At 36.2% G+C, this 11,338-nt stretch overlaps 1 protein-coding gene across 4 annotated transcripts in view; it reads right to left on the reverse strand.

Annotated features, from left to right (window-relative positions):
• Positions 1-7,528, reverse strand: part of HNRNPR (heterogeneous nuclear ribonucleoprotein R) — a 19,390-nt gene extending 11,862 nt beyond the window's left edge. For 2 of the 4 annotated variants that reach the window (XM_010293303.1, XM_010293301.1), the window contains exons 1-4: positions 7,362-7,524; positions 4,936-5,054; positions 4,402-4,509; positions 3,582-3,695 (exon numbers count right to left, since the gene is read on the reverse strand). In XM_010293303.1, the coding sequence (XP_010291605.1) occupies positions 3,582-3,695; positions 4,402-4,509; positions 4,936-5,054; positions 7,362-7,518 (498 nt within the window). In that variant the 5' untranslated portion in view covers positions 7,519-7,524. Of the gene's footprint in view, positions 1-3,581; positions 3,696-4,401; positions 4,510-4,935; positions 5,055-7,361 lie in introns of all 4 variants that reach the window. The other 2 variants (XM_010293302.1, XM_010293304.1) reach the window with 2 other exon arrangements.
• Between the last annotated feature and the right edge of the window lie 3,810 nt (positions 7,529-11,338).

An 11,338-nucleotide genomic window follows, 5' to 3' on the forward strand; every position in this document is an offset into this window, starting at 1 on the left:
TAATAATAAAAAAATGATCCTTCAGTTTCCCTGAATTTAATAACTAAAAGCTCATCTGTCAGCAGAATCAAGATCAGGAGTGAAAAAATACATATTTCAATCTGTTTAGCAATCGCAGCTCAACCTCATTAGGTATTACCCACAGATGCAAACACTACAGACACTATGTTGGATTTACCATCTGGCATTATCCAACTGAAACACTAAATGCTTGTCTTGTTTCCATGAAAGCTTCATCATCCCTGACTAGTAGTAGACTTATGCCTAAAATTCCTTTTGTTCCTTATACACGTAAACAAACTCCTCCCTGCTGTGACTGAATTTAATGAAATATTTATGACATTTTCTTTCCTTGTCTTGTCTGCACTTAGTTTCAAAAGTTACTGAAATTGCTATGTAGAAATTACTACTGTCTATGCATCCTCCAATGTTGCTAAACTGGCTTATTTTAAGCCACAATAAGACAACTTAATTTTGTGTAAAAAAGGGAATTTAAGAATACAAAAAATTTCTTTTTTTCAACCTTGGTTGCATATACTTTAGTAAAATGATAAACTACAATTAGCATAAAGCAAGCATACCTAAGCAGACCTTGATAAGCTATGCAAATCATCAGTTACTATCTTTCAGTTCAAGCACCCATCCTAATTATTTCTCTCTGACAAGGATTTTCTTTTTCTTCATGGAATATGAATATTCTGTTTAGAAATCATTCTTACTGTGACACTTCTAAGCATCTTCTTGATGGTATACATAAAAGTGTAGGCATCTCAAAGGATGCAAAAATAATCTATAAGATTAAAGACATTCAAGAACTGGACCATTTTTTAAATCTAATGGTTTATAGAAGAATCTCCGAAAGAACTCCTATACCAGAGACTAGTCACAACATTGTGATTGAAGCATTCAAAGTGTTTAGAATAAACTACAAAACAGCCCACTAAGGACCAAAACCTTGCAGAATAGATAAGCAAGGAAATACACAGCTCAAGCATTTTTGTAACCAAACTGAAGTTTGCTCATAGCTTGCTAGCAAGACGCACGAGTTCAATCACAACCTTGAATTTCCCGGATGTGCTTACTGGCTAGTCCTTTGGGCACGGAATGTTTAAAACCTTTCCAATCATCTTTAAGTAGAACAGCTGGTGTAACAGGAGGTAAGAAAAAGCAGAGAAAAAAGATCTTAGAAATTTTAAGCAAAACAAAGGAGCACTGTACAAGCCCCTTGAGGATAAGCAGTTATCAGTGTTTCCAGATGCAAATGACAAAGCCAGTGTAAGGAGAGAAAGAAACACCCAAATAATTGCATCCATTCTCATCCATAAACGTCTCCAAGTATCAACATTGTGTGACCCCATATAAGCAAAATGCTTTACTTGGAGCAGCAACTCCTTAAACAAAACAAATACTCAAGTTTAATATAAAATCCTATTACAATTATTTTCTCCAAGCTTCTGCACAGCTGTAACTACTTTGTCTTTATTACAGAATCACATTCCAAAAAGTTCCAGCTGCTCTTAAAGCCCACCCACTTGAAAAAGATACATTGAACAGCTTCACTCACATAATCCTTTCAGCAAAATGTTCATTGTGACAATTTGTGAATGTTCAACATGCTGAACATCCATTAAGACTATCAATACTTTAGTTTTACTGTACAATGTTCAAGTACATATTGAAAGAGAGTTAAAGCTACAGTTAACAGGTAATGAATTCCACTTCATGCTTTAAAAAGACAAATTAGTTGGTGTACCAATATTTACAGTAGAAAGATCTGATGCATCTTGGGGGGGAAAAATAAAGGTCTACCTATCTTCTTAAAATTAGTAACAGTACTTGGGTATCCTTCAAAACGAGAGGTTTGCCACTACTGACATCAGTGATAGTTCTGGCACCAACATATCTGAGCTGGCACACACTATGAGAGCTCAAGTATTATTTAAGTAAGTTTCAAACACAAAAAGATTCCTTGCCACAATTCGAAAGGATACATCTTGTGTTTTTTCATATTTTCACTCACAATATTACAGAAGAGGCACTTACACTCCAATAAAACCAGAACCATTGAGGACAAAAGAGAAACGATTCTCAAAAGCTTAAGGAGGGAAAAAAAGCCAACCAAGAAAAGCAAAACAACCCACACCCCAACACCCAAAACCAAACCAAAAAACAAACTACCCCTCACATTCTGGGGAAAAAAAAGCACCACAATGATCTCCAATCACTTCTGTTCAAACACGTTCTTGCCTAGTCTACCATCATGTTTAAATTGTTGATGACTATGCCTCAGAGCTCAACAGCAAGAGCTAAAGACTAAATTTAGTAAAGCATACACCAGTTTCAGCAAGGCGTTCAGCATCTCAGCCAGTCAAACCAAACAGCACATCTAAAGCAGTAACCAGTCTTTAAATCGTACAAAATGCCAGCAATAAATGAATTTGACAGAGGTATGATTTCTATAACTAGTTGGCTGCATTCTGCTACAGCCTCTAATACTAATTCATGGGAGAAGCATTCATATTCTTATCTTAAGGGAGTTTCAACAAGTTACCTGTTCTAGCAAGCTTCAGGAAACGCAAAAGTATAAAAACATACTCTTAATAATATTAAAGCACAGCCAACTTTACGGCTTTCCTGTGACTTCCTGAAGAGAGAGAGGACAAAATACTTAAGATCAGTCAAGTGTTTTCAGTCATTAATAGAATAGTTCAGTTGGAAGGGACCTAAAAGAATCATCTAGGCCAAATGCCTGACCACTACAGGGCTGATCAAAAGTTAAACCATATTATTAAAGGCATTGTCCAAACGGCTCTTAAAACACTGACAGGCTTGGGGCATCGACCACCTTCCTAGGAAGCCTGTTCCAGTGTTAGACCACTCTCTCTGTAAAGAAATGTTTCTTAATGTCAATGAAGCATGGTGCAATTAAATAACACTTAGACCATCACATAATCACCCTGGCAACATCACTGAGTTGGTAAACAACTTCTAAGCCACTTTTCTGAATGCAGAAATGCAAAAACGTACCGAAGGAAACAAGCTACATGGACTCTATAAGTGTGGTAGTTTCACTATCAAGTCCATGCAAGCATCAAGGATGTTTTCATACAGACTGAAACACATACTAATCTCAGTTTTCTCCTCAGAACTTTGTAAGTATCTTTATACAATACCCAAGTCTTTTTCACTTTCAGCACATTGCATGAAATAAACCTTGCTACGGTCACTTAAATTACATTTATGTTGTAAACAGTCAAGTACCTTTGAGACAGACTTCTACATATTTATACAGCTAATACGTACACTGGTCACTTTTTAAGTGATGGACCATACGCTTTAGGGTAGACCATGAAGTCTGGCAACTTAATGATCTATTTTACATTTGAAGAAATTTTACATATTCCCCCTGCTTTCCCCCGTCTCGACCTATTATCCCATCTTTTGCAGAATAGTAAGGAGTAAGATTAAGACACACAAACATAGAATGCTTTCCTCTACAATGCCTGTAATATAGTTTATTTTAAAGTATTTCTTTATCAGTTTGCACATACAAAGTAACAGATTAGTCTGTATATACTAACCTCTGTTCCAATACCAGGCTGAACACCAGAATATACAGTATCTGGAGGAGGGCCTCCATATTTCCTCTGTCCTGTAGTTACATCCAAAGTGTACCCAGTCCTCTCTAGCAAAGCCTGAAAAAAATTTGTCACATTAGTTATGTGAGGGAGGATGGTGGGTTAAAACATGAAGAATAAAAAGGTGTCCCAAGATAAGTATTTCCTTATCTGCTCCTGCCACATTTGATAACAAGGTATATATGGACAGACAGAACCTACAAAAAACCCCTGTTATTTTCAGGTTTTAAAAAACCACCACCACAAACAGCAACATTTGTTTTACACTACAAGGTCACTGGAAATAACTCATTTTTCTTTCACTTATTTTCCATTTTATATGGAATATATTTCCCCAAGAACTCCAGAACACCAAGCAATTCTTTTCACCCACTCTGTACTTAGGTTTTTGCACAACAGAAGAGTTTCTTAATATACTAATACCTTGCTGAAATGTTCAATCAGTCTCAAAGTAGTTTTATGAGTGCATAAAAGCTTTAATATAAAAGGACAACTAAGACACTTCTTAAATAGATATCAGGGTTTTCATAGACTTTACATAACATCAAGTTCATGCATTTTGGCAATTGTGTAATCAGGAAGATCTGCACTTCAAACACGCAGTCTCTCTTTTGAATATCATTCATACATTTCTTTAAAGCCAAGTGTGAATATACTTAGCCAGGTTGTATTGAAGTTTTTTAAGTACATCCAAAATTACTTCAGTCTCCATACAGGTAATATATCAAGTAGTATAGCATAATTGGTATTTTCTAAATGTTACCTTAATCTTTGCTTCATCTGGTCCTTTCGTTGATTCCTGTACTTTGCTGCCTTGTTTCTCTCTTTGCCTGTAGGTCTTCATAACTCCACATAAAAATGCACTTTTGTTCTGTAGATACAATTTACAAAATAATTCAATTGTGCGTATGAAAAGCCCTGGGAATCCACCGAATCTTACGCTCCATACTGTGGGGTCACTATATCAAGCCAATGCAATAAACAAAATGTCAAAAGAATCCTATAGAAAAATATAACAATTAATTGAGCAAACTCAACAGACTGAAAAAATCATCACATTCCAGCCAGTATTTTTACCTTATTTTCTCAACATCACGCTCATTTTTATTAGCTGGGACCTTTTGCTTTGCACTCAAATACCTACACGTTTAAGCCAATTTTTAACAGCCTTGTGATTTGGGTTTGAAATGTTAGAATATAGCAACATCAATGAATTTCTAAGTTACAACACTCCTGCCAACAGTGCCAGAACACTATTTATACTTATGTGCTCACACTCCTGGAGCTCTCACCTTACCTGTACATGCGACAGGTCACTTTCTTTAAACTGCTGTAATACAGAGAGGGCTCCTTCTTCATTAAATTCCCTAAGAGCATCAATTGCTCTTTCATCAAGATCGACATAAGCTACCAACCCTAAAAGTTAAAGATAAAAAAGTTACAGATTTCTACTGAATTTCATACAAACTAAGAACTATGCAGTTTGCTTTTAAAGTAAAAAAGTTACATTCCATAGCAACAGAATTATACATTTAATATAATTACATAGTCCTACACAAGTATATGAAAGAACATGAGTACAACAATGAAAAAAGTTAAATTAAAATGTATATACCTAAGCACTAACTGACGTGCAAGATTATACCCCATGTGTAACAGTTTTCTAACATTTAGGAATCCAATCTGCTGCATAAAAGCAGTATTACACACCAGGCTTTGAAACAGTGAACTCTGGCTCACTTCTAATAATTTGGATTTTGTTTGTCTTTCATTTTAGGTTTCACACTTCCTTCTCTTGAGTGGAGCTTTCTAGAGTAAGCTGACATGTGAACATTACAGGTATCCTATTGTACGTGAAAAAGGAGCTACCTAACTGACGATCAAATACTTCTGAAGCTCTACCCACATAGTATTAGGAAGTAGAATGGTTTGTTCACTCTTTTCTCCAACTTCAAAAAGCAAAAATCAGTGGACTTCCTAGAAGTCCAAAACATTTTTTTTTCTTTTTTTACTTATTTTGTTGCTCTATCCAGTTCAAGAGCCAGAATTCAAAAAGGTATTATTTCAAGCCCTGCTATGTACCCGAAAAGGCTAATGTTAATTTTACAGGTACAGACTCCCCCAAGAAACATTGGACCAGTTCTGAAGCACTTTTTCTGTTTAAGGATCTTTAGAAGTTCTTTCTTTCCTTTTGTAATGCACTTGCATAAGCTATGGAGCGTGAGGAGTGCAGACTAAGATTTTTCAGTTTTTAAACTACACAGTGAAACTTAGGTCATATACCAAGAACTCCACACACTTTGCAGCAGCGTGATCTCCAAAATACACAGATTATTTAACTGCTATGTGATTTAAAAAATGCACAGTAGTGCCAAGCCCAAGGACTACATTTCAGAAGTGATCCTGCATATTGGAAGGCACCTGTATCTTTCATATAAGACCTCAGCAGATTAAAAATCCCAAAGTTCAACCCCAAATTTAGCTCGGGTGTCAAAAGTAGTTTGCTTCACTGACAAACGCCTGCACAATGCGAACATCTTCAGTGGCATTAAGGAAGTTGTGAATAAATGTTTTCAGGTTACTCTTGCCGTGGAATTATACTAGGTAGTCAGGTTCTGGGCTGAAAAGCTTTTAAATCCCTTGAGAACTCACAACACAACCTAACTGCAACAAGTGTTAGAGCCCCACAAGTTCCTCTGCCCAGGCACTTACACCTTATCTCAAACCATCAAGTGCACATCATCGTGAATCGTGACCCAGAGTTAGAAAGTGCATGTCTAAAGCCAATAAAAGCTGGTAAAGGCTTGATGAAACCTCACTGTGAATGACTTCCAAATGACATCATCCACGTGAGCCAGAGTATCATACTGAAGATTGGGAAGGTATTGTTTTTGAACTGCCTTCACCTGATCAGTGGAATTTTGACTCTTTTCAACAAAAACTGTCATCTTGCCACCAAGGCTTTCAAGATCAGCGCATAGAGCATTTCTACCGCTTCTTGTAAATCTGTTCACAGAACACACTCTAAAGAGGAAAAGGAAGTCTCTGTTGATAGGACAAAATAATAAGGGGGTTACAAAAACAAAATAGAAAAACCTTTGCATATAAAGAAACCTCTCTAGAAGTTGCAGAGACCACTTGCTACCAGCAAGGTATTACTCGATTTGCTAGATAGCTTAGTCCTCAACTTTGTTGAAAAAGCAGTTAGTGTCAAACTGAACATTTCAGTGTAATAACCAACATGGATTAAACTGTCCACTCAGAACTAGAGAGAACAAAAAATCCACAGGCAGACTCAATTCAAATGTAGTCCCAGGCAAGACAAGTTAGTTGCTTCCCTAAGTCACCTATCCAGCCTTTGAGTGTTTAAGAACCACTGTGAGGAGTTGACAGTAGAAAAGTAAAAGCAAAATGATGATTCGGATTGAAGAAAAAAAATAATGTACAGTTTAGTATGCTCAAACACACATCTTTATTTGACAACATCTAAGAAACTAGTGCTCTGTGCCCTAAAGCAACTAAGATATCACATACAACACTAAGGATGTGTCAAGTAATTAGTCAATGTCAAACCCAATTTGCCTTTAGGGAAGTCAAAGTAGCAAAACATTCAGAGCTACACAGATCAAAAACAATGAATTTTTAAACCTTAATCTATAAAAATTTGAAAATGGTATGCCCTCACTTTCATAACCAGTCAGAAACAAGAAATGCATATTATACCTGTCTGAAATATTTCATCAAGTCTCTCTGCCACCTTCTGTGGGAGGCCTGCCTCTATCAGTGTCTTGTAGTGTTCTGTGTGAGTTACACTGGAAGTATCCATTGGTTCTTCCTCTTCTTTTAACTGTACCGCATTACCATTCACCTGATTAGCCATTTTATTATGCTGCTGGAAAAAATTCAGGAGCTATATTACAATAAGCCAGAAATAACTAGTTTGTAGGACAATGCATGATTTATCTAAACTAATTTGTATACATGCTGCAAATGACCTGTATCAAAAGTTTTATTTAATACTTTTTGGATGCAGCTGATCTAAGTTTCAAAAGAACGTACAACCCTTAATGCTGTGGAAAATGTACATGGAAGACTTTACATAGTTCTTTTTAAAATGTACTTCATGTACATAACGATGTCTAAACTTTATCTGCTGATTGTCAGTAAGTTAACTGGTTACCATAGCAGCTAGAATGTACGGGGATACGATAATAACATCCTTCAATGAAGAATCAGAAGAGCTAATGCTATTTTCATTTTCCATTCCTCTACTTTTAAAACAATGGTTTAAAATTTAGTGAACACATAACCCTGCAGGGTAGCTTAATGTATAAAAATGTCAATACTTGTTTACTAATTTTCACTTTCTTGGCTTGTTGCCATGTCTTCCTTCAAACCCAACATGCTGCGTAAGACTAGCCAAACACTTTCTTATGACACTGGCAGAACTCAGTAAGGACAGAAAGAGAAAAAATTACACTCTAATGCACATTATGTTTTGAAGCTGCAACTGAACTGTCTCCATGCTTTCAGTTTTACTCAAATAGGAGCTCTACAAATCACAGCTACTTTTTTTATATATATAACTTATTGGTTTAAAAGGAAGCCATGACTGCAGCGTCTTCAGTTCTTATATTAATAAAAAGACTTGCTTTCAGAATTAACAAACTGATTCCAAATACGTGCACTGAAAAATGCACAACTATCTTGTCAGGCAATTCCAGTGGGCTTTGCCCAATTCATTAAAAACAGTTTCAATTTCTCAATTAGCCAGCCAGCTGACATTTAATACTCTCAAATAAAAAGGCTGACAAGAGACAATTCAACTACCCAGCAGAGAACGTTAGGATGATCAGCTGTTAAGTTCAGAAACGAAAAGAGCCTCAGGCTTTAAAAGACAGGGAAGAAGTCGATGATCAGCAGTGAAATGATAACCAGATAGACATATGCAGCATGGCTGGACCAATGCAATTAAGTACTGGAATACAGGTATGAAGGTGATTCAAGAACAGAGTTTTTTTGAAAACGCTGAAGCCTCAAGCTATTTACTATGCTGCAAAACGAGTCTCCAAACATAACCACACCTCTAACATTCACTTGTATACCCATCCCTTCTAGACTGCAGCTCATGAACTTTTTGGAAGATATCCTATGAAGATTTGCAAGCTTGAGCAAGATTTTAAAAAAATCATTCTTCTTCAGACAGAACAGTAATGATTTTACTAAAGCTGTCTTGACTTGAAGGGCAATTTTAGAGAGATGTAATATAGCCTCATATTGTTTCTCTGTCAGATGCCACTTCTGTATGCCATTAGGGAGGGAAAGAAAGGAAGTTTTTTCATAGCTACATAGCACATATATGTACACACACACACACATTCTGCTACTTGACAATTTGCTTTCTAACCAATTCAGTTTACTTAAAAGCAACTATGACTATAGCCTAATTACAGAAGAAAAAAAAATACTACCCAAAGACTACCATAATGCTTACCTATCATTACAAGTATTAACTGAATTCTCAAAACACTCAAAAACTGCATTCTCAGAACATGAAGTTTCTACAGGTTACAAAAATCATGGAAAACAAAAATCAGGTAGATGTCTGCTTGCCTCTGTGAGATATCAAATTTGAAACACTGCAGCAGAGGGAGTTTAGTTAAACTGAAAATGCTTCGGGTACAATATCATTCTAAATCCCTCCTGTCAAATCCATAGGATGATATACACAAAAAAGACATACAGAGGGGTTTTTTTGTTGTTTTCACCTTTTTACTATCTTATAAAATCAGTTACTTACACATATATTGTCTTCTCTGTATGCAAAAAAAAAAAAACCCCACACAAAGAACTGTGAGGCTAAGCCGACACATAAATACAGAAAAGTTAGCTGAAACTACAAGTACCTTCTAAACTTCAATGGCTTATGGTGATGCTCCCAGACAATATTTTTTGTGAACCCTGATTAGCTTTCAAGAGTCAGATACCCAAGAGTTTTAGCACTGTTCTCAGTGTTGCCTACAGCTGCACAGAAGGTTGACAGCTATACTGCATCCATGTAGTAACATCTCATCTGCAGTTCAGTAACTCAAACTTCTGACAGGCAAGATTTGCAGCCAAACAGCATGAAAAGACATCTACCTCAATCACAAACATACACCAGTGTGTGGAGTAATATCTAAACCCTAAGTATCAGATTACTACATAGCACCACAGCTGATCAAATCCTTTTTTTAAGTAGGCTTTTAGACAATGTGAATTAAGTCTCATCATTTTAATTCACTAGCTGCATGGTTTATTTTTGCTTAAGAATTAGTATCCTCATAAAGAACAAGTCAAATGCAGTGCATGTTCACCAGAGAGAAAAGTTCAGTTCGGGTGTTCAAATTTTAACCATTTCCTGTCACATAAACTTAATTTAAAAGACTTTCTTAAAAGAAATTTCTCTTGAAAATTTTGAAGTGACATAGCTGTCAAAATATTCAGGTCCCAACAGCATGCAAAAGAATAGTTTGGGTTTGGGGTTTGTGTTTTTTTTTCAGTTATAGTAATAGATTCCCTGCTGGCTTTGCAAGCTTGACCTGAAATCTGAGCTTAGACTTCCTGAATGATCGCCAACAAGCAAAATTGCATCCCTTACCACACTGAATCTGCTCTCTGAGTTCAGCAGAGATGTGTGGGTGAAAGTCATAGCTGAGATCTTTTAGCTCTCACTCTAGATAACATCAGCTAGATGTAGCTATCAAGAAATACATTAACTTGATTTTATCAATAAGGAGAACACACTACGATTTTAAAACTTTTGTTCTCCTCTAAAAAAAAATTTAAAAGCATATTAAAGAAAAAGAGGAGCGATATATATGTTTGCATGCGCAGCATGTCCATGTCACACAGTCTGTGACAGGCCAGACCACACAGATGAGCACCCACATGCATTCAAGAGTTTTTCGTCTGTATTAAGTAACTCAAATATCTAGAAAAGAGGGAGACTGGTTGAAAAGATTTTAAGTGTGGATCATAAGTAAAGGATTATGTATATTAGTATGTGTGGGATATGTATTTGTTTTAAAAACATGCAGAAATGGATGAATTTAAAAGAGTGTACACAAAAACGTGCTTACCAAATGAGCAGCAGTAATAAACACACATTGGGGGCAACTTTAAACGGGCAAGGAGAATTTCCACTGGTGGCTGAGAGGTTACCTAGCTTTACCACCTCAGAACTGTGTGTATGGGGAAGGGAAGCATTGCCTTGTTTCAAACTTCACACTGTTGTTGCCAACAATGTTTTTCTGAAGACCATGAGTACTTCACGAAATAAAACATGTTTTTAGCTATCCACTATCTTTCACCTAGAATTCCTGCATCTCAAAAGAGTAATTTGCGAAGTGACTAGTCCCTTTTTTAAGCTCTAACAATATAACAAGCAGGTACTTCTAAGTTACCCGGAAACAATCTTCTTTTTCATGTTTAGTAACTCAAATGGTTCAAATAGTAATCTTCCTAGGAAAAAATAACTGACACACACCTGAGCCTGATAGTGGATGGCATCTTGAAAACAGAAACTTGATCTCAGCCTCAATCTGACAATCACTAATTAAACACCCATGATGTTACTATTCCCTGTATTTTATACTATGCCTTTAACAGAGGTTGCCACCCACAGACTATCTAAGTATAATTCCGTCCAATTAATTATA

Source organism: Phaethon lepturus, unplaced genomic scaffold (genome assembly GCF_000687285.1).
Source record: "Phaethon lepturus isolate BGI_N335 unplaced genomic scaffold, ASM68728v1 scaffold49078, whole genome shotgun sequence".
Taxonomy (NCBI): domain Eukaryota; kingdom Metazoa; phylum Chordata; class Aves; order Phaethontiformes; family Phaethontidae; genus Phaethon; species Phaethon lepturus.